This window comes from Nomascus leucogenys, chromosome 5 (assembly GCF_006542625.1).
Source record: "Nomascus leucogenys isolate Asia chromosome 5, Asia_NLE_v1, whole genome shotgun sequence".
NCBI lineage: Eukaryota > Metazoa > Chordata > Mammalia > Primates > Hylobatidae > Nomascus > Nomascus leucogenys.
Window position 1 is genome coordinate 41579024 of NC_044385.1, and position 23624 is coordinate 41602647.

Genomic DNA, 23624 nt, shown 5'->3' on the forward strand with positions numbered 1-23624 from the left:
ATGCTTGTAATCCCAGCTACTCAGGAGGCTGAGGCAGGAGAATTGCTTGAACTCGGGAGGCGGAGGTTGCAATGAGCTGAGGTCGCGCCACTGCACTCCATCCTGGGTGACAGAGTGAGACTCCGTCTCAAAAAAAAAAAAAAAAGCCAAATGAATGCCATGAAGACAGTGATAAACTGCAGGAAAGGGACAAAGACCTAAGGTTTGAAAGTTGAAATGAAGACCTAGGCCAAGTTAGGTAGGAGAGGTAGGCTGTAGTGTCAGAAAGTCGTGAGTTTGAATCCTTTTACTAAAGTCTAACCTATTCCTCTAAAACAGGGACTGTGGAGCTCCTTTCTTAAAAAGGTTGCTCTGAGGATTAAATGAGGTGTGATGTAAAGTGTCTAATAAATACAGTATGTTGCAAATGGTAAATACTAAGTGGTATCTTATTACTTTCATTGTAATAACATAGGCTTGAAGTTAGAGGATACTAAGATTCCTTTATAAAATCCTGGAAGTGGAGTGGTTTTCCAGGTGGCATTTGAGGTGTGTGCCACTAGGTGGCGATGTGGCTGGAAGTCAGTTTGCCCTTTTCGAATTTTACTCGAAGTGCTTCACACTTCAGACCATTAGATTTTTTTTTTTTTTTTTTTTTTTTTTTTTTGAGACAGAGTTTAGCTCTTGTTACCCAGACTGGAATGCAATGGTGCAATCTCAGCTCACTGCAACCTCTGCCTCCTGGGTTTAAGCGATTCTCCTGCCTCAGCCTCCTGAGTAGCTGAGCTGGGATTATAGGCTCACGCCGCCACGCCCGGCTAATTTTGTATTTTTAGTAGAGACGGGGTTTCTCCATGTTGGTCAGGCTGGTCTTGAACTCCTGACCTCAAGTGATCCGCCCATCTCGGCCTCCCAAAGTGCTGGGATTACAGGTGTGAGCCACCACGGCCAGCCCGATCATTGAATTTTTAACAGACACATAAAAATCAATATATTCTGGTGTCACTAAAATCAGGGTCACTAGATTCTAGACAAAAACTTTAAGCAGCTGTGCTTTCTATTTCAGTAAGTTACACCAAAGGCCAGGCATGGGCTTTTCGTTTGTGTGTGTGTGTGTGTTTCTGTAATGTGTCCCCATCTTAAGATGCCAGCTTTCTCAGGGATCACCTTAACTTTACAGCCTTCCTGTTTGTTTTCAACATGTGTGCACCCATAGGTTGAGGGTCCAGCTGCGTGTAAGTGCTGAGGATTTTTATGTTGTGTGTGTGTGTGTGTGTGTGTGTGTGTGTGTGTGTTGTGTTGTTTTTTTGAGACAGGGTCTCACTCTGTTCCCCAGGCTGGAGTGCAGTGGCACAATCATGGCTCACAGTAGCCTTGATCTGCCAGGCTCAAGCGATCCTCCCACCTCAGCCTCCCAAAGTGCTAGGATTACAGGCATGAGCCACCACACCCAGCCAGTGCTAAATTTCAGATTTGGTACTGAAAGGCTTGAGTCTAGTAAGTCTAAGGGCTAATCTTGTTCTTTTGCAGAAACCTTTAGGAAAGTTCTAAGCAAGGAGCTCAAGCTTTTATGCATTGTAATATCTTACTTATCTGGAAATTATTTTGACTTCTCAATTCTCCAAAACATAATACCTAAACCTGTTTTTAAAGAAAGATACTCAACCTAGGTCCGTGCAGTAAAGACCTCTACTTCATTACTCATTTAGAAAGCTTAATAAATACACAATATTTCACTGTAGAACATAGAGTTCTAATTAAGTTTAATGTTCCTTTTACCCTAAGTTATTAAATGCAACATGGAGGCAAAGCACAAGAGAGTACATAAGAATAAATATCTTCTTAAAGGAAAACAGTGGGGAAGGTGGCACAAATTAAGGGAATTCACATCAGAGGGAGAACCCTGTTGGAGAAACAGTGAGGGGGAAACCCATTGGCAGAAGGAAACATGGAATGAGTGAGTGCCGTTGGAGGTGGGAACATAGAATGAGGGGGCACAGCAGCCTGAGGGGGAAATGCCTCCGGAGGGGGGAACACAGAGTGAGGGGGCACAGCAGCCTGAGGGGGAAATGCCTCCGGAGGGGGGAACACCGAGTGAGGGGACACAGCAGCCTGAGGGGGAAATGCCTCCGGAGGGGGGAACACAGAGTGAGTGGGGATAGACGCCTGAGGGGTAAATGCCTCTGGAGGGGGGAACACAGAATGAGAGGGGATAGCAGTTTGTGGGGGGAACACAGATTGAGAGGGAAGCAGGCTTGTCGGTTCTTCCACAGATGCAAACGTCTCTAACTGTTCCTTAGGCGCAGAGGACAAGGCTGCGGCCTCCCCGTCCTCTGGCGGGAGGATTTCTTCCTGCTTTTTCTTCAGGCCAGTGGCCTCCCTCACCTCAGGTGGGGGGATCTCCTCCTTCTCTTCCTTCAGGTCCATAGTCTCCTCCTCAGGTGGGGGGATTTTCTCCACCTCTTCCTTCAGGTTCACAGTCTCCTCTTCCTCGGATGAGGAGATTTTCTCCACCTCTTTCTTCAGGTCTGTGGCCTTCCACTCTTTGGGTTGGGAGATTTCCTTCTCTTCCTTCAGACCAGGGGTCTCCTCCACCTCAGGTTGGCAATTACTAAATATTTGATAATAAGAGTTGGGGAGGATGAGGGGAAACCAAGTAGTTCATTAAATGCCTAGTGAGACTTTAAGAAAACACAACCATTTGGCGACTTAGAAGTTCTACTAACTTTAATGGTGATGCAATACCCATCACCAGCTTCCAGATCTAGTTACCTGCCCTTAAACAACCACTCAAGATGTCTACAGCAGCACTGTGCCTCACAGGAAAGAGCATAAGTTTTCTGTTTGTTTGTTTGTTTGTTTGTTTGAGACAGAGTCTCACTCTGTCACATAGGTTGGAATGCAGTGGCGCAATCTCAATTCACTGCAACCTCCGCCTCCTGGGTTCAAGCGATTCTCCTGCCTCAGCCTCCCTAGTAGCTGGGATTACAGGTGCATAAGCCACCATGACCAGCTAATTTTTGTATTTTTAGTAGAGAGGGGTTTCACCATGTTGGCCAGGCTGGTCACAAACTCCTGACCTTAGGTGATCCACCCACCTCAGCCTCCCAAAGTGCTGGGATTACAGGTGTGAGCCACTGCACCCAGCCAAGAAGGAGCATAAATTTAAAGGATCTGCAGGCATAAATTTAACCCACCTCCCCCATGTTGGAGGGCCGGGGCACCAGCCACATTTCCAGGCCTCTGGGTCTAGCGGGACATGAGAGAAAAGTTTGCCAATCTGAGTAATGCAAAATGCAAGACCACAGCTGCAGATCTTAGGACTGGAGCTGGCCCCACCCAGGTGAAAGGACTCCAAACACTACAGCTCTGAAGCACATTCAAGTTACAGAAACTTTAATGCCTATTGTCCAGTTAAGGACCTCAAAGTCCCTGTGCCTTCCCCAGAAGGAATCCCTTTCCTTCCCCTCTCCTCTCTCCACTCTGACCTGCATGTGTTCATATCTGCCTCCCACACTAGATGACATTGGCTGCAATCTCTGGAGGGCAGGGAACTTTTGCTCCCCTGGGTTTCCTCTGTCCCCGTCTCTATTCTCAGAACCTTTCGCAGAAGTTTACACCCAGGAGTGTAAGATTTACTTTTAAAAAAGAGCAAACTGGCCGGGCACGGTGGCTCACACCTGTAATCCCAGCACTTTGGGAGGCCGAGGTAGGCGGATCACCTGAGGTCAGGAGTTCAAGACCAGCCTGGCCAAGATGGTGAAACCCAGTCTCTACTAAAAATACAAAAATTAGCCGGGCGTAGTGGCGGCACCTGTAGTCCCAGCTACTTGGGTGGCTGAGGCAGAGAATTGCTTGAATCTGGGAGGCAGAGGTTGCAGTGAGCCGAGATTGCGCCACTGCCCTCCAGCCTGGGTGACGCAGCGAGACTCCATCTCAAAAAAAAAAAGAGCAAACTTCTCATTAGAGTCTTTGCCTTCCCCAAAGCACACAAACATCTCCCAGCCTTACCTCCGTGTTGTTCAGTCAGTCCCTGATGTTGATGGTGGAAGAGCTCTCCAGTGGCGGGGCTGAGCCAGCTCACAGACCATATCTCAAAGTTGAACTTATATGAACTCAAAGCTGAACACACCCTTTGGAGATCAGATTATCCCCTTTCACAAGTCAAAGCCCCAGGAAGGTTTAACTCTGCTGCCTATCAAGTTACTTGCCAATCACCTCTTAAGACAGAAGGGCTTGATGGGGATTTCTTAGAGCTGTAAAGTCTAAAGTCATTCTTTTTTTTTTTTTTTTTTTTGAGACAGGGTCTCACTCTGTTGCCCAGGCTGGAATCTAGTGGCACAATCATGGCGTGCTGTAGCCTCAACCTCCTGGGCTCGGGTGATCATCCCACCTCAGCCTCCCAAATAGCTGGGGCTGCAGTCATGCACCACCACGCCCAGCTAATTTTTGTATTTTTTGTAGAGTCATGGTCTCACCATGTTGCTCAGGGTGGTCTCGAACTCCTGGGCTCATGTGATCTGCCTGCCTGGGCCTCCCAAAGTGTTAGGATTACAGGCATGAGCCACCTTGCCCAGGCTAAAGTCATTCTTAAGGTGACATATTTGTGCTCTCCTTGTCTTCCTGCAAAAGACCAAGCTGTCAGTGAAAGTCATTCACGTTTCTCATTCAGCCCCTTGGATTCCACTTCTACAAAATAGGCAGAAGCCTGGACAACCCCAAGTGTCCTGGGTGGGTCTCTAAGATTCGGTATTATCAGTTTTTTTTGTTTCGGGGTGAAGGAGTGAGCAAAATGACTTCAGGTTTTAGAGGGATGTGAGTTTTTCCATAAGACCATGCTACGGAAGTGTTTTTATACTTTGCAGCTAGACTTTTTAAAAATTGATTTTTGGCCGAGTGCGGTGGCTCACGCCAGTAATCCCAGCACTTTGGGAGGCCAAGGAAGGCGGATTACTTGAGATCAGGAGTTTGAGACCAGCCTGGCCAACATGATGAAACCCCGTCTCTACTAAAAATACAAAAATTAGCTGGGAGTGGTGGCACGAGCCTGTAATCCTAGCTGCTGGGGAGGCTGAGGCACGAGAATCACTTGAACCTGGGAGGCAGAGGTTGCAGTGAGCCGAGATCATGTCACTGCACTTCAGCCTGGGCAACAGAGCGAGACACCATCTCAAATTTAAAAAAAATTGATTTTTACCCAAATAAAACTATAACTTTGGTTTTACCATTTGTATGGCGGATTTCATGGACTCTTGAAAGGATAATCTCTTTCTAAAAGGCAATGAGCTGGTCTCGGTGGTTCACGCCTGTATTCCCAGCTACTGAGAAGGCTGAAGTGGGAGGATCACTTGAGTCCAGGAGTTCAAGGCTGCAGTGAGCTATGATCGCACCACTGCACTCCACCCTGGGTGAGAGAGCAAGACACATCTCTAAAAATAAAATAAAAGGTAGACAGCTTTCTTCCTAGGAAGCTAGGAAGGTTTCTAGGAAGTGGGGGTGAGGTGGTGGGTGTGTTATGCCTCCCACACCTCAGGCTGTCTCCTTGCAGTACCCTGGAGAGTGGAGTACCCCCTGGTGCCAAGCACATGCCATCATGATGGTCTGCTCTATTTGCATCTTCTTGTCCCACTGTCCCTCTGCTCCTCCCCTTCCCATGCTCCAAAAATGGCCTATAAACTCTGTTGCCTCACACAAGGTGATTTGCCTCACACCACAGACAGTTAGGAGTACAAGATTCTAGATTTGGATTTAAATCCTGGCTTTACCCCTTACCACCTGTGTGACTTAACCTCCCTGCTTCAGGTTCCTCATCTGTAATATGGAAATAATAGCAGCACCTACCTCTGTAGGGACTCAGAAGGATGCTTAAAGACATAATGCAGCACCACCATGGCTGAATGTAAAATGAGCATAGCCGGGTGCATTGGCTCATGCCTGTAATCCCAGCACTTTGAGAGGCCAAGATGGCCAGATCACTTGAGGCCAGGAGTTCAAGACCAGCCTGGGCAACATGGTAAAACCCATCTGTACTAAAAATACAAAAATTAGCCAGGCATGGTGGCATGCACCTGTAATCCCAGCTACTCAGGAGGCTGAGGCACAAGAATTGCTTGAACCTGGGAGGTGGAGGTTACAGTGAGGTGAGATTGTGCCGCTGCACTCCAGCCTGGGCAACAGAGTGAGACTCTGTCTCAAAAATAAACAAATACGGTGACTCACACCTGTATTTTGGGAGGCCAGCATGTTGGGAGGCCAAGGCGGGTGGATCACCTGAGGTCAGGAGTTTGAGAACAGGCTGGCCAACATGGTGAAACCCCATCTCTATTAAAAATACAAAAAATTAGCTGGGCGTGGTGACATACGCCTGTAATACCAGCTACTTGGGAGGCTGAGGCAAGAGAATTGCTTGACCCCAGGAGGCAGAGGTTGCAGTGAGCCGAGATTGTGCCATTGCACTGCAGCCTGGGCAACAGAGCAAGCCTCTGTCTCAAAAATAAACAATTAAATAAACAAATAAATAAAAATAAAATAAAATGAGCATAAAGTAAGTGCTCATTTTATATTCAGCCATGGTGATGCTGCATTATGTTGAATAAATGAGCGAGTAAAGGAAGGAGCAGGCTGCCATCACATCTTGGCATTTGACGATACCTTAAAAAAAACACTGTTTTAGTGACTTTCTTCCTCGGCCCCATATGGACAGTCTGTTTCATGGTCAGCTGACAACAGTACCCGTGTAACTTCCCACAAAGCATAGGACTCCCCTCCACTACATCCTGAATTGATTAATTTCAAGCCTCTATCTGAATGCTTGCTCCACTGAGGTGCTCATGCCCTAGCAAACTGTGCCATTCCATTCCATAACTGCCTTGTTACTTTTTTTTTTCCCCTTAAAAAACCCAACACCTATCTCCTTGTAACCTCCATCAGTCTCACCCTGCTCTGTGGAAATTCAGAAAATTGAGTCCCATAATCCCTATTCCTTATGACAGTTTTAGATTCGTTCATTCACTCCACAATTATTAAGCAATTATTATGTGCTAGACACATTAGCATTGTGCCAAGGAGAAGCAGTTCTGATCCTCAAGGATCCTGTGATTGGGTGGGAAATACAGTCAACATGCACATAGATACTAATCACCATAACTTGTGAGAAATATCTCAAAATCCTTTGAGAAGGATTTTGGAGGTAGAATCCAGGGGACTTGATGGATTACATAGAGCAAGCAGGAGTGGAGGGATCAGATATTCAGAGAGCGATCAGCTATATGGCTGGCATCCTAGCATCCTTTCCAGTTAGATAGGCACCAGCCAGCACACCAGTATTTTCACTATTTCACCTAGTATATTTCTAACTTGACATCTGGAGGTGCCACTTACTAAAATGAGGAAAACTAGAAGAAAAGTGAATTGAAGGAGATGAATTGTTAAATCAGAAGTTTGGATATTGTGTTAATTTTGATACATCTTTGAGATATTAAAATGCAGATGTCAACTTGGCAATTGGATATCACAGACTAAGCTGGGATTTTTTTTTTTTTTTTGAGACAGAGTCTCACTGTCACCCAGGCTGAAGTGCCATGGCTTAATCTCAGCTCACTGCAACCTCTGCCTCCTGGGTTCAAGCGATTCTCCTGGCTCAGTCTCCCGAGTAGCTGGGATTACACCCAGCTAATTTTTGTATATTTAGTAGAGACCAGGTTTCACCATGTTGGCCAGGCTAGTCTTGAACTCTTTACCTCAGGTGATGCAGCCCGCTCTGCCTCCCAAATTGCTGGGATTACAGGTGTGAGGCGCCACGCTGGCCTAAGCTGGGATTGTGAGCATGTTGGAATGTAAAGCTGTGGGAATGTACATGCTGTCACTGGAGCCCGAGTGTGCAAGTGGATAATGGGCCCAGGACTGCACCATGAGAGATAAATGGAAGAAGAGCAAAGAGATGGGGAGACAGGCCCCTGCAGAAGGAAAGCCAGAAGAGTGTGGGTCATGGAAGTTTGGGTGGGAGATGGGGATGGAAGCCAGAGTGGGGTAGGTTTATAAAGATGGTGGACTTCAAGAGTAGGAAGGATAAAAGAGTTCATGGACAAGTTAACCTTCCAGTACACTTGCTGTGGAAGAGAGCAGAAAGCTGGTGCTAAGAGGAGAGACTTTTGGGGGCAGGGAGAAATCTATCATTTCCTCTTTTAATCTTTCATCCTAAATATTTCCCAATTCATTCCATCATTCTTCATACAGTGGTATTTCCAGAAGATTCTATAACTTGGACATAGCAGTGTTTTCCCCAGAATAGGATGCTTCACCCAAAATGTGTTCTCATTCTTCATATAGTGGTATTTCCAGAAGATTCTGTAACTTGGACATAGCAGTGTTTTCCCCAGAATAGGATGCCTCACCCAAAATGTGTTCTGGGTCAGGCCTATTTTCTTTCTTTCTCTGCTCTACTTAGCAGATGAAGCTTAATTTAGCAGTTTAGGCAGCTGTGCCCTCTGTTGGCCTTTTCTGAAATTGCAATCAAGTCGAGCTTTGCATTGCTGGCAAACTTCCCTCTGTATTTGTGCGGTGAGAATTATAACCTAGAAGCAGAGGTGACCAAGGAGCTCTTGAGAAAGTATCTCTGGTAACTAGTTGAGGTGGAAGACAACTCCAGGATAAGGAGGCAAAACAGACTTTTATGATTCCCTTTTAATAGATGAGGAAGCTGAAACTCACATATAGCATTGATAAGTGGCTGAAACTGAACTCTGGAACTCCATCCTGAGTCCTGTTGTGGACTCCCAGAGCTATACTATATTTCTTCTAAATGCTTTAGAATGTTATTTGCAAAAAATATATATATATTATTAGCAGAATACAAATATAAAGTGCCATTATTCTACTATACCTTTGTTTTTGTGTGTGTTTGTGGGTTTCTTTTATTTTATTTTTATTTTATTTTATTTTATTTATTTTTGAGACAGAGTTTTACTCTGGAGTGCAGTGATACGATCTCTGCTCATTGCAACCTCTGCCTCCCAAGTAGCTGGGAATCCAGGCATGTGCCACCACACCGGCTAATTTCTTTTGTATTTTTAGTAGAGACAGAGTTTTGCCATGTTACCCAGGCTGGTCTTGAACTCCTGAGCTCAAGTGATCCGCCTACCTTGGCTTCCAAAAATGCTGGGATTACAGGTGCAAGCCACCGTGCACAGCCTATTCTACTATACCTTTGTTTAGGACTATCTAATAGGCAAATCTCAGAGAGTCAGAGATATTCATCCATTCTTTCATTCACCAGTTATTTACTGAGCACCTGCTATGTGCTAGGCACTCTTCTATGTGATGGGGAATACAGGAGTGAACAAAGCAGACAAACTTCCTGCCCTTACATTCTAATATGAAGTGATAGATAATAAATAAGATAAACAAGGTAAGATGTATGCAGTTCATTAGATAGTGATGGTGGTAAGAAGGAAACAGGCCGGGGAGGGTGGCTCACGCCTGTAATCCTCCTTACTTTTGGAGCCAAGGTGGGAGGATTACTTGAGCCCAGGAGTTGAAGACTAGCCTGAGCAACACAGTGAGACACTGTCGCTACAAAAAATAAAAAGTTAGCTGGGCATGGTGGTGCATGCCGGTATTCCCAGCTGCTTGGAGGATGAGGTGGGACGATCTCTTGAGCCCAGGAGGTCAAGGCTGCAATGAGCTGAGATCATACCACTGCACTCCAGCCTGGGTGACAGAGCAAGTCCCTGTCTCAAAAAATAAAGAAAAGGCCAGGTGCGGTGGCTCATGCCTGTAATCTCAGCACTTTGGGAGGCCAAGGCGGGCAGATCACTTGAGGTCAGGAGTTTGAGACCAGCCTGGACAACATGGTGAAACCCTGTCTCTACTAAAAATACAAAAAAATTAGCCAGGCGTGGTGGCATGCGCCTGTAATCCTAGCTACTTGGGACGCTAAGGCACGAGAATTGCTTGAACCCGGGAGGCAGAGGCTGCAGTGAGCCGAGATCGTGCCACTGCACTCCAGCCTGGGCGACAGAGTGAGACTCTGTCTCAAAAATAAATAAACAAATACATAAATGAAAGAAATATTTAGAAGGAACCAGGAAGCAGGGAAGGGGAACATGAAACATGGAGCTGGGATGTTGGTGTGGAAAGGTTAGTTAGAGTGGCCAGGGAAGGTGGCTCAAAGGCCTCAGAGTAGTGAAGAAGCCAACCACACAGATGCCAAATACAGAACGTGCCAGGCAGAAGGCACAGCGGTTAGAGTGCTGAGGTGGGGATGCGTCTGGCATGTGAAAGAAACAGTGAGGAGGCCGGCACAATGGGGCAGAGAGAATGCCAAGGAGAATGTTAGGGGAGAGGCAGAGATGTCACAGGGCACATCACTGCAGATGTCCCTAGAGGTTATAGGAAGGACTTCAGTGGTGGTCCAAGAGAGTCGGGTTTCCTTTGGACAGTTTTAAGCAAAAGATTGGAATAATCTGCTCCATTATAACAGAAACATCCTAGCCGCTATGGATGGAGGGGCTGAAGCGAGAAGACCAGTGAGAAGGCTAGAAATAATTTCATAGAAAAACGAATAGAATTTTACCGGCCGCGGTGGCTCACGCCTGTAATCCCTGCACTCTGGGAGGCGGAGGCAGGCAGATCACCTCAGGTTAGAAGAACAATGAGAACTCATGGACACAGGAAGGGGAACATCACATTCTGGGGACTGTTGTGGGGTGGGGGGAGGGGGGAGGGACAGCATTAGGAGATATGCCTAATGCTAAATGACGAGTTAATGGGTGCAGGAAATCTATATGGCACATGGATACATATGTAACAAACCTGCACAATGTGCACATGTACCCTAAAACCTAAAGTATAATAAAAAAAAAAAAAAAAAGTTCAAGACCAGTCTAACCAACATGGAGAAACCCCGTCTCTACTAAAATACAAAAAAATTAGCCGGGCGTGGTGGCGGGTGCCTGTAATCCCAGCTACTTGGGAGGCTGAGGCAGGAGACTCGCTTGAACCCGGGAGGCGGAGGTTACAGTGAGCCGAGATCACGCCATTGCACTCTAGCCTGGGCAACGAGAGCGAAACTCCATCTCAAAAAAATAAATAATAAATTTTAAAAAAAGAAAAACCAATAGAATTTCATGAGGATGGAATGTGGGTTGTGAGAGACAGAGATGAGCCAAGGATGACGCCATCCTTGAAACTGGAAAAATCAAGCTGCAGTTGCCCAAGATGAAGAAGGCTCCAGGAGCAAAGGTTGCAGGGAGCAAAGGCTCCATTTTAGACAAGTTAGCTTTGAGATTCCTGGAGACGTCCCATAGATGTCTATGGACCCAATGACAACTGGATCCATATATCCAGTCACCCACTGGATATATGGATCTGATGTTAGGTTAGCACTGGAGCTAGAGGTACAGATTCAGGGATTATCATCACTTAGATGGTATTCACATTCATGAGATGGATGGAATGGGATATCGGATGGGATGGAATGGGAGACAATGGGATGGGATAATATGTTTAATGGAAAAGATAAGGAGCTCAAGGACTAAGCCCTATGGCCCTCAGTTAGAGGTTTGAATGATAGAAGGAATGGCCAGAAGTGGCGGAAAATAAACTAGCGAATTGTGGTGTCATGGAAACCAAACGAAGAAATGAAGAAAATAGTTTAAGGCCGGGCACAGGAGCACATGCCTATAATCCCAACACTTTGGGATAATGAGGCGGGTGGATCACTTGAGCTCAGATGTTGGAGACCAGCCTGAACAACATGGCAAAAACTCCCTCTCTATAAATACAAAAAAATTAGCCAGGGCTGGGCGTGGTGGCTCACGCCTGTAATCCCAGCACTTTGGGAGGCCAAGGTGGGTGGATCACCTGAGGTCAGGAGTTCGAGACCAGCCTGGCCAACATGGTGAAACCCTGCCTCTACTAAAAATATAAAAATTAGGCCAGGCACAGTGGCTCACGCCTGTTATCCCAGCACTTTGGGAGGCCAAGGCAGGTGGATCACGAGGTCAAGAGATGCAGACCATCCTGGCCAACATGGTGAAACCCCATCTCTACTAAAAATACAAAAATTAGCTGGGCGTAGTGGCACTCGCCTGTAGTCCCAACTACTCGGGAGGCTGAGGCAGGAGAATCACTTGAACCCGGGAGGCAGAGGTTGTAGTGAGCCGAGATCGTGCCACTGCGCTCCAGCCTGTTGATAGAGCGAGACTCTGACTCCAAAAAAAAAAAAAAAATTAGCCAGGCATGGTGGTGGTGGGTGCCTGTAATCCCACTTAGGAGGCTCAGGCAGGAGAATCACTTGAACCCGGGAGGCAGAGTTTGCAGTGAGCTGAGATCACACCATTGCACTCCAGCCTGGGTGACAAGAGTGAAACTCTGTCTCAAAAAAAAAAAAAAATATTAGCCGGGCCTGGTGGTGCATGCCTGTGGTCCCAGTTACATGGGAGGCTGAGGTGGGAGGATTGCTTGAGCCTGGGAGGTCAAGGCTACAGAGAGCCGAAATCATGTCACTGCACTCCAACCTGAGCAACAGAGTGAGACCCTGTCTTTAAAAAAAAAAAAGTTTGAAAGAGAGAATAGTCCATTGTGTCAAATGGTCTAGATAAATTGAATAAGATTAGGATTGAGAACTGACCCTTGGATATAGCATGGTTTCTCTAATTCTCTCCTTCCTTATAATGAAATACCTTGTTTTCACTTTTTCCCCAGGTTGTAGCAGATACCAATATAAGCGCCATAGCAGCTCAGCTTGAAAACATGTCTACAGGCTACCACCTTGGTTCGCCCACTGCTGAACACCAACCAGAAGACACAGAGTGAGTATTTCAGATGCAGAGGGCCTATTATGCATGTGGGCAAAGCTCAGAAGAACTTTTCCAGATACTCAAGTGCACTCTAAAGGAGAGGAGGCCAAAGCGCCCATGACTTTTTCTAAATTCTAGGGAATCCTTCTTTCTCACAAGGCTTAATTCCACCATATGAATTCTTGAAAGACCATTGTTGCAGGGCCTGCGCACACGCTGCACCTGGTCACTTTGACACAGTGCCTATGCCTGCTTCCCTAAGAAACCACGGATGTATGGCCGGGCGCGGTGGCTCACGCTTGTAATCCCAGCACTTTGGGAGGCCGAGGCAGGCGGATCACGAGGTCAGATCGAGACCACGGTGAAACCCCATCTCTACTAAAAATACAAAAAAAAATTAGCTTGGCGTGATGGCAAGTGCCTGTAGTCCAGCTACTCGGAGAGGCTGAGGCAGGAGAATGGCATGAACCCGGGAGGCAGAGCTTGCAGTGAGCCGAGATCGCGCCACTGCACTCCAGCCTGGGCAACAGAGTGAGACTCCGTCTCCAAAAAAAAAAAAAAAAGAAACCACGAATGTATAGCCCAGGTGCATGCTTCTTTATTGTGCAAGGAACCATGTTTCCTGAACTTCTAGGCTAAAATCTTGTTCTGAGATGAAATCTTGTTATACTTGCTGACATGTTTCATTAAAACCAGTCATCGCAGTTAAAGTTGTTCATTAAAGCAGGGTTTCTCAAACTAGAATGTGCATAAGAGCAATCTAAGGGCCGGGCGCGGTGGCTCACGCCTGTAATCCCTGCATTTTGGGAGGCCAAGGTGGGTGGATCGCCTGAGGTCAGGAGTTCGAGACCAGCCTGGCCAACATGATGAAACCCTGTCTCTATTAAAAATACAAAAAATTAGCCAGGCGTAGTGGCAAGCACCTGTAATCCCAGCTACTCGGGAGGCTGAGACAGGAGAATTGCTTGAACACGGGAGGTGGAGGTTGCAGTGAGCCAAGATTGCACCACTGCACTCCAGCCTGGGCAACAAGAGGGAAACTCCATCTCAAAAAAAAAAAAAAAGAGGAGTAATCTAGGGAGCATGTTTAAAGATGCTAATTCCCCAGGCCACATCCCAAAATTCTGACTAGGTGGTCTATGGTGGATTCCAGAAACCTGATGTTAACAAGTTTCCCAGAGTGATTCTGCTACAGATGGGCTGAGAAATGCTACACTTTGAGAAATGCTGCCTGAAGCTATACCTCTCAGGTACCAGCAGTGCCTGGTCACTAGTAGGTGCCCAGTAAATGTTTGTTGACAGATCTGGATGGTTCATTTGAAGGATCTCACGGTCATAGCCCATCCCAACTTTTTCCTGGTAGTTCCCCACCTAAATGACATCTTTGAGATTATTTTTCTTGAGGAAAGAATATTAAATTAAGCTCATTCTCCCTTTTTCTCATTATAAAAGTAATAGATGCATGCCATGAAAATATGACAACACATAGAAATATAACATTTTTCAAATTACGGTGGCCTTTTCCTTAAAAAAAAAAAATCAGGACCTTTATAGGAAGTACAGTGTACCTTTAGCATCCTTTGATGTGGCAATGGAAATACAGAGATCCCCTGGTAATCTTAATTCCTTTGCTATAATTCCATGGCCTCTGGCAGGCTGGGAACCACAAGCTTAAAGGAATTTAAAAATCACTCATAATCCCACCACTGCTAACACTGGGATTTTTTTTTTTTTTACTAGTCTTCTATATGAAAGTAAATTTAAACTAATTGGTTGAAAATGTTATGATATTGTGAGATCAATGGAGGCAAATTCCATCTGATGTTGCCAGTTGAGGAGTAGAGCCACACTCCTCCCTCTTCCCCTGAAAATACGTCCCTGAGTATAAATAGGCACGATTATAAGGGTCTTTAATGATTTGGTGGCTGCAGGAGGTAGCTCTAAAGCAATGGCTTTGGGCATCTAGGTTCCCATTCCAGTATCTTTGGAAATGGGGGCCGTGTTTGAAAGAAGAAACATGAATCGAATTTGTATCCAGCCAGTGAGCTGTTACTGAGAGTGCTTGTAAGGCCACAAAGTGGGGAAAAGTAGAGCCTTATTCATGAGTCATAATCATTCAGCTATAGGGGACAATTCATCAGTATCTCAACAGATATTTATTGAGCACCATTCTAAGGCCAGACACTTAGATACAAGTGCTAGGTCCTGAGGACTCAAACTTAGAAATGTAAGTAAAGATATTGCCCCAGTCCCCACAGAGCTGCCAGAGAAGTGGAAAAACAGACCCATAAATCCATGGTTATAAAAGATAACTGTAGGAGAGCTAAATTCATTGAGAGAGGGTCCTGTGAAACCATGGATATGGGACATAACTCAGTTAAGGAGTGTAGTTGGAGAAGCTGATGCTTAAGCTTAAGAGAACTGGAGCCAGTTTTAAGGGAACTGGAGCCAGGCATAGTGGTGCATGCTTGTAATCCCAGCTACTCAGGAGGCTGAGACGGGAGGATCACTTGAACCCAGGAGTTTGAGGCTGCAATGGGCTGCGATTGTGCCACTGTACTGCAGCCTAGGAGACAGAACAAGACCCTGTCTCAAGAAAAAAAAAAAAAAAAAGAATTGGAATAAGCAGGTGACATTCAAAATTGTTAAGTATGGTGGCCCACTCCTGTAATCCCAGCACTTTGAGAGGCCAAGGCCTGGGCAACATGGTCAGATCTTGTGTTTATAAAAAAATGTAAAGACAAACAAAACAGTTAAAAACAGTTAACAAGGCCGGGCGTGGTGGCTCACGCCTGTAATCCCGGCACTTTGGGAGGCCGAGGCGGGCAGATCGCCTGAGGTCAGGAGTTTGAGACCAGCCTGACCAACATGGAGAAACCCCATCCTACTAAAAATACAAAATTAGCCGGGCATGGTGGTGCATGCCTGTAATCCCAGCTACTCGGGAGGCTGAGGCAGGAGAATCACTTGAACCCGGGAGGCAGAGGTTGCGGTGAACCGAGATCATGCCATTGCCCTCCAGCCTGGGCAACAAGAGCAGAACTCTGTCTCAAAAAAAACAAACGAACAAACAAAAAAATCAGTTAACAATTTATATAGCATAGATCATCAGCAATAACTATGGATGTCTGCTGTAAACAAACATTAAGTACATCAACAAACAACTGGTAACAATGTGAACCAGCTGAAAACCCTTTAATAAACCCAGGAAAATTGGCCGGGCGCGGTGGCTCCTGCCTGTAATCCCAGCACTTTGGGAGGCTGAAGTGGGCAGATCATGAGGTCAGGAGATCGAGACTATCCTGGCTAACATGGTGAAAAACCCCATCTCTACTAAAAATACAAAAAAAATAGCCAGGAGTGGTGGCAGGCGCCTGTAGTCCCAGCTACTCGGGAGGCTGAGGCAGGAGAATGGCGTGAACCCGGGAGGCGGAGTTTGCAGTGAGCCGAGATAGCGCCACTGCACTCCAGCCTGGGCGACAGAGCGAGACTCAGTCTCAAAAAAAATAAATAAATAAATAAACTCAGCAAAACTGAGGGAGAGAGGGAAGAATATTCTAGTTAAATAGAACAACATACTCAAAGATTGCTTGTGTCCCCATTTTGCAAATTTCTCTAAGTACATGAATGGCTGAGTTTATATGAGATGACTTTGCCTCTCAGACATGCATGTTGCCACAAAACAAAGGATGCTGCCAGTACACAAATATGAACTACCTATCATAAATAAGACTGGGTCTGGGTTTCTGCCTTTTGAGCAATAGCATTTGGGAATAAGAAATTGGCATCGCCTAAGCTTAGATTAAGGTTAAATTACTGGGAGCCCACATAGGTAATTTAATTTTTAGCCATGTTGTTTCTGAGAGAGAAGACTTCCACACTGGACGAAGCTTTGAAAAGCTAAATTTTACATTTGAAACAGATTTTCTTTCTCCATTTTGCATCACCTTGGTTTCTCTCTTCTCTCCTGGATTTCAGTTCTCATCTACACAGTCATGATCCTGAGTTTCTGACAAGCACCACACATGGTGCTGGGAAGTCTCAGATGACTAAGACAAAGAGGTCATAGTCTGGTAGAGGAAATGGATGGCTAAGTAATTACAATATGATACAGTCAGTGCCAAAATGGAAATTTGGATTCAATGCAGGGGAAGCACAGAAAAGTTTGTGGGACCCATCCTCCCAAGGGAGGCAGGAGAGCCTCACATTGGAAGTGAGTTTGGAGAATGAGTTCCCGCCTTAGGTGGAAGTGGCCAGGGCATTCCAGCAGAAAAGGAGCAGCAGTCTGAGTGTGGCAGCTCACGCCTGGAATCCCAGCACTTTGGGAGGCTTCAGGTGGATCACCTGAGGTCAGGAGTTCGAGACCAGCCTGGCCAACATGGCGAAACCTCATCTCTACTAAAAATACAAAACTTAGCTGGGCGTGGTAGTACATGCGTGTAATCCCAGCTACTAGGAGGCTGAGGCAGGAGAATCGCTTGAATCTGGGAGGTGGAGGTTGCAGTGAGCCAAGATTGTGCCACTGCACTCCAGCCTGGGTGACAGAGCAAGACTCTGTCTCAAAAGAAAAAAAAAAAGGTAAAAGAAAAGGAGCAGCAGTTTCCTGAGCTGCGGGCTGCTGTTACCTGTCATGGATAAGAGTTCATGTGAAGACTGGCAGTCTCCCACCACACTAGGAGACACGCTACCTCTGTCTCCATGCGCATGCTTCAAGGATGTGACGACAGCTTCCTTCAGCTGTCAGCAGTAAGTTTAAAAGTTAAAAACTGGCCGGGTGCAGTGGCTCATGCCTGTAATCCTAGCACTTTGGGAGGTCGAGGCAGGCAGATCACTTGAGGTCAGGAGTTTGAGACCAGCCTGGCCAACATGGTGAAACCCCATCTCCACTAAAAATACAAAAATTAGCCAGGTATGGCACGCGCCCATAGTCCCAGCTCTGTCTCAAAAAAAGAAAAAAAAAAGAGTTAAAAACTAAGCATATAGAAGACTGCTTTGACAACTTCAGCATCATGACTTTATCTTTAATTAGAAATCAGTGAGTTTTATGAAAAGAGAAACCTCTAAAACATCAAGAATATTGGTGACTAATTAGCATGACATGAGAAGTTTTAAAATAACTTTCTAGATTGCTTTCTGAGAGTTTGATCTGATAAACCAAACTTCATAGTTTTGCAGTATGAAAGTCTCTCTCAAATCTGTATTCTTCCAATAAAATGAAATTCCCTCTCGATATCTATTCTTGAATTAAACAGCATGCATTGTGTTTTCAGAACACCTCCACCTAAGATTATTACTTTGGAGAAAGGCTCTGAAGGATTGGGGTTTAGTATTGTAGGGGGTTATGGAAGTCCCCATGGAGACCTGCCAATTTATGTCAAGACTATATTTGCAAAGGTATATTTTCTTTTTTAATGTACTTTTTTAAAAAAATTAAACCTAGGTGAGATTTTTTTTAAGTGCTTTGCTCTGCTTTACTTTGGGTTAGACCTGGATGTGTGCATGTATGCTCATTTCATTTGAATCTTATAGGAAATTCTCACACAGGAATAGTGAGAGAAGAGTTCTTTTACAATGGCGGAGTCACAAGAAGTGCACTTTGGATTCTATGACAGAAGCAGATGCTCACAGATTTTTAGAGTGTCTTCTTTCAGCAACACAGCATAAGGAGCAGTGCCACTCTTTAGAAGGTGTCCTTGGAAGTATTGTTCTGAGCTAGAAAAAAGATTTGGCTCTCTTCTTGAAAATAACAGGCACCAGGGGGCTGAGGCAGAAAGGTTTGTGCTGTGCAAGCCTCGAATCAGTGGATTCTTTATTTTATTTTATTTTATTTTTTTGAGACGGAGTTTCGCTCTTATCGCCCAGGCTGGAGTGCAGTGGCGTGATCTCAGCTCACTGCAACCTCCGTCGTCCGGGTTCAAGCGATTCTCCTGCCTCAGTAGCTAGGACTACAGGTGCATGCCACCACGCCTGGCTAATTTTTGTATTTTTGGTATAGACGGGGTTTCGCCATGTTTCCCAGGCTGGTCTCAAACTACTGAGCTCAGGCGATCCACCTGCCTCGGCCATCCAAAGTGCTGGGATTATAGGTGTATGCCACTGTGCCTGGCCTGAGTAATTATTTTTAACTTCACTGTGATTTTTTTAATTGGAATTTAATTTTTTTATAAATTTTGAAGATCTCTGAGAAGTATTTCAAATTGATATTACAATTTTTTTCTTCTTTGGTTTTATCATAGTCATTTGTTTATGAACAGATCTTGTTGAACTGCTTTATTTTCCTAAAGAAATAAAGGTCTTTGAGGCTGGGCATAGTGGCTCACATCTGTAATCCCAACATTTTGGAGCCTGAGGTGGGTGGATCACCTGAGTTCAAGACCAGGCTGGTCAACATGGCAAAACCCGTCTCTACTAAAAAACACAAAAATTAGCCAGGCGTGGTGGCACACGCCTGTGATCCCAGCTACCTGGGAGGCTGAGACATGAAAATCCCTGAAATCTGGGAGGCAGAGGTTGCCATGATCCTAGATGACGCCACTACACTCCAGCCTGGACAACAGAGTGAGACTCCATCTCAAAAAAAAAAAGAGAGAGAGATAAAGGTCTTCCAAAGGAGAAATAAGAAGGAATCTCTTTCCAGAAAGCTAAACTATACATTAAATACAAGCTTGCTTTTACCTGTGCAAATCTTAGATCTTATCACCTGTTAATTGGGCCCAGTGACCTGCCATAAAACCCTTAAGTCATTTGGCATTTGCTTTTGGACCACATTGAGCAGCTGCACATTTACCCACTTCCTGCATCTTGCTAGAGTGCCTATTAAGGCATGTTATTCCCAAACACAACCTGTTAAACTGCTGATAGGCAAAAGAGGAAAGGAAAGGCAGCACAGAAACATTCTGGGTAGCAGAATGCTTATCCCGAAGATAGATAAACCATAAACTGACCATCCTTCTCCTATGACACATTTAACACCATAAGTTGTTGGGATAATTATTCTTTGGAGGGCATTATACTTTGCTTTTGAAATAGCCAGCTATGTAGATAAGGACAGTGGGAAGGCTGCAGAATTAGCCCCCATGTTTTAACACGTTCTGCTGGCCTGCCGTTGCCTCCAGAAAGCGCCTCCAGAATGTTTGCAGTCACCCATTCATTTCATGATAACTGGATACAGACAGAACGTGGGTCAGCTTCTAAGGCCTTTTGACCTGGACCCAGAGCTCAGCAGACTGCCCCAGCTGTCTACACTTTCAATAGACTGGTGGGCTGGGACCCAGACACCTTTTGACAGGGTACCAGAACATACAGCTGGGAGCCAGATACCCTGACGGGGCACCAGAACATACAGCTAAGAGCAAAATGGCTGTGCATTGCTGGTGAATTTTTAAAAGAACCCACCAGCATCCACACAGTGGGACAAGAGTAGTGGGAATAAAGAATGGACTGTGGCTCACACAGAATGCTCTCTTCAAAGGTCCCACTGAAAGAGCTCCTTTAGGAAGCAGCCATGGAAGTAGAAACATTATAAGGAAAAGATATTGAATATCCTTCGTGTATTTCATTACTTACAGAATGGCACATGTAAAAACAAAAAGCTCTGAATTTAAAAAAATAAAAAGACAAATTTCTAAGCCCTATCCAGTAGCCCACTTAGCACAGTCAGTCATACTAAAAGAATATTCCAGGCCGGGTGCGGTGGCTCATGCCTGTAATCCCAGCACTTTGGGAGGCCGAGGCAGGCAGATCACAAGGTCAGGAGATCGCGACCATCCTGGCTAACACAGTGAAATCCCGTCTTTACTAAAAACATTAAAAAATTAGCCGGGCGTGGTGGCGGGCACCTGTAGTCTCAGCTACTCGGGAGGCTGAGGCAGGACAATGGTGTGAACCCGGGAGGCGGAGCTTGCAGTGAGCCGAGATCACACCACTGCACTCCAGCCTGGGCGACGGAGCAAGACTGTGTCTCAAAAAATAAAATAAAATAAAATAATACTCCAATAGGGCAGGACATGGTGGCTCACACCTGTAATCCCAGCACTTTGAGAGGCTGAGGCAGGAGAATAACTTGAGCCCAGGAGTTCAAGATTAGCCTGGACAACAAAATGAGATCCCCATCTCTAAAAAGAAAAAAAATTTTTTTTAGACTCCAATGTGGGCCAGGCATGGTGGCTCACGCCTATAATCCCTAGCACTTTGGGAGGCTGAGGCAGGCAGATCACTTGAGGTCAGGAGTTCAGGACCAGCCTGGCCAACATGGTGAAACCCTGTCTCTAATAAAAATACAAAAATTAGCCATTCGTAGTGACAGGCACCTGTAATCCCAGCTACTCGGGAGGCTGAGGCATGAGAATCACTTGAACCTGGGAGGCCAGGGTTGCAGTGAGCCGGGGTTGCAGTGAGCCGAGATCACACCACTGCACTCCAGCCTGGGCAACAGAGTGAGACTCAGCCTCAAAAAAAAAAAAAAAACCTCCAATGTAAATAATAGTTATTATTATTATTTAAATAGTGCCAAAGGGTTTATTATCAGATTTACTTTGGTGACTTTTAAAAAAATCTTTGTGCCTGGGCACAGTGGCTCACACCTGTAATCCCAGCACCTTGGGAGGCTGAGGTAGGAGGATGGCTTGAGCCCAGGAGTTTGATACCAGCCTGGGCAACATTGAGAGACCCTGTCTCTACCGAAAATTTAAAAATTAGCTGGTCATGGTGGCACACATTTGTGGTCCCAGCTACTTGGGAGGCTGAGGTGGGAGGATGGCTTGAGCCCAGGAAGTGAAATCTGCAGTGAGCTGTGATCACACCACTGCACTCCAGCCTGGGCATCAGAATAAGTCCCTGTCAAAAAAAAAAAAAAAATTAAAAGAAACTTAGGATACCAAAAAGATCACATGAAAATCTACACCTTTCAAAATTCTTGAGGGGGAAATGTGTAACTCAGTATCAGAATTCATTTTAGAAAGACTTCATTAGGCCAGGCACGGTGTGGCTCACGCCTGTAATCCCAGCACTTTGGGAGGTGGAGGCAGGCAGATCACGTGAGGTCAGGAGTTCAAGACCATCCTGGCCAACATGGTGAAACCCAGTCTCTACTAAAAACACAAAAATTAGCAGGGCATAGTGGCAGGTGCCTGTAATCCAAGCTACCCGGGAGGCTGAGATGAGAGAATCGCTTGAACCTGAGAGGTGGAGGTTGCAGTGAGCCGAGATTACACCATTGCACTCCAGCCTGGATGACAGAGCGAGATTCCATCTCAAAAAAAAAAAAAAAAAAAAAAGTTATCTTGCTCAACTAAGAAATTATTTAATTCAACCCCTCCAGAAATTATTAAATTTAGCCCCTCGTAACTCCTACACACCCAAAGTGCCTGCAAATGATCACTGGCACTTTGGGCGTGTAGAAGTTGAGAGACTTAGTCAATATGACTAATAAGCTGTCAATTCCTTCAGTTTTCTTTCAGGTATCTGGTTGAAAACTTCAAAATCCAAGTCAGGAGGGGCATGATGGCTCATGCCTGTAATCCCAGCACTGTGGGAAGCCACGGCAGGTGGATCACCTGAGGTCAGGAGTTAAAGACCAGCCTGGCCAACATGGCAAAACCCCATCTCTACAAAATATACAAAAATTAGCCAGGCATGGTGGCAGGCGCCTGCATTCCCAGCTACTCGGGAGGCTGAGGCGGGAGAAAGGCTTGAACCCAAAAGGCAGAGGTTGCAGTGAGCTGAGATCGTGCCATTGCAGTCCAGCCTGGGCAACAGAGTGAGACTCTATCTCCAAAAAAAAAAAAAAAAAAAAAAATAGAAATCCAAGCCAGCCTTAGGTCTTAGTCCCTTCAGCAGCTGAATGTTACCCTAAGCCAATAAGAGATTGACCTAAACACTTCAGCAACTCTAAAAATTTCAGGAGCAGTTTTTCAGAGCCTATGAAATCTGAACCATGAACTTGGTTGTCACTAGTGTTTTGTTTTATTATATTACCACCATGTTGAGTAAATGCCATATATCATACATTTAATCCTTAGAACAGGCCACAAGGTAGATAGTAGATGCCCATTTTATGGCATCTGAGAAGACTAAGTGACCAACTTGGGACAAATAGCAAGTGAGTAAAGAGCCACTATTACAAAGTAAGTAGAGGTTTTCAAGCCATGTATTTATTTCCTTTTACCTTTTTCCCTGTAGTCCACAAATGCCACATTGGTAAAGTAGGAGAGTAGATACATATCAGTAAGTGCTCATCAACCAAGCACTGCAACACTGGAGAGAGTCCAAATCCTAGAAAGTTAAAAAAGCATCCTGGCTGGGCACGGGCTCATGCCTGTAATCCCAGCACTTTGGGAGGCTGAGGCAGGCAGATCACGAGGTCAGGAGATCGAGACCATCCTGGCTAACACGGTGAAAAACCCCATCTCTGCTAAAAATACAAAAAATTAGCTGGGCATGGTGGCAGGCACTGTAGTCCCAGCTACTCGGGAGGCTGAGGCAGGAGAATGGCATGAACCCAGGATGCGGAGCTTGCAGTGAGCCAAGATCGCACCACTGCACTCCAGCCTGGTGACAGAGCAAGACTCTGTCTCAAAAAAAAAAAAAAAAAAGAGTTCGAGACCAGCCTGGCCAACATGGTGAAATTCTGTTTCTACTAAAAATACAAAAGTTAGCTGGGCCTGGTGGCAGACGCCTGTAATCCCAACTACTCGGGAGGCTGAGGCAGGAGAATCGCTTGAACCCGGGAGGTGGAGTTTGCAGTGAACCGAGATCGCACCATCGCACTCCAGCCTGGGCAACAAGAGTGAAACTCCTTCTCAAAAAAATTAAAAAATTCTTTCTTTGCATTACTAAAAAAGATAA

The 23624-nt window shown here is 45.5% G+C and overlaps 1 protein-coding gene across 1 annotated transcript in view; it reads left to right on the forward strand.

The window, feature by feature from the left end:
* PATJ (PATJ crumbs cell polarity complex component) overlaps nt 1-23624 on the forward strand; it is a 416491-nt gene that overhangs the window by 390506 nt on the left and 2361 nt on the right. The window contains exons 42-43 of the mRNA XM_030812925.1: nt 12685-12791; nt 18050-18173. Of these exons, the coding sequence (XP_030668785.1) occupies nt 12685-12791; nt 18050-18173 (231 nt within the window). The remainder of the gene's footprint in view (nt 1-12684; nt 12792-18049; nt 18174-23624) is intronic.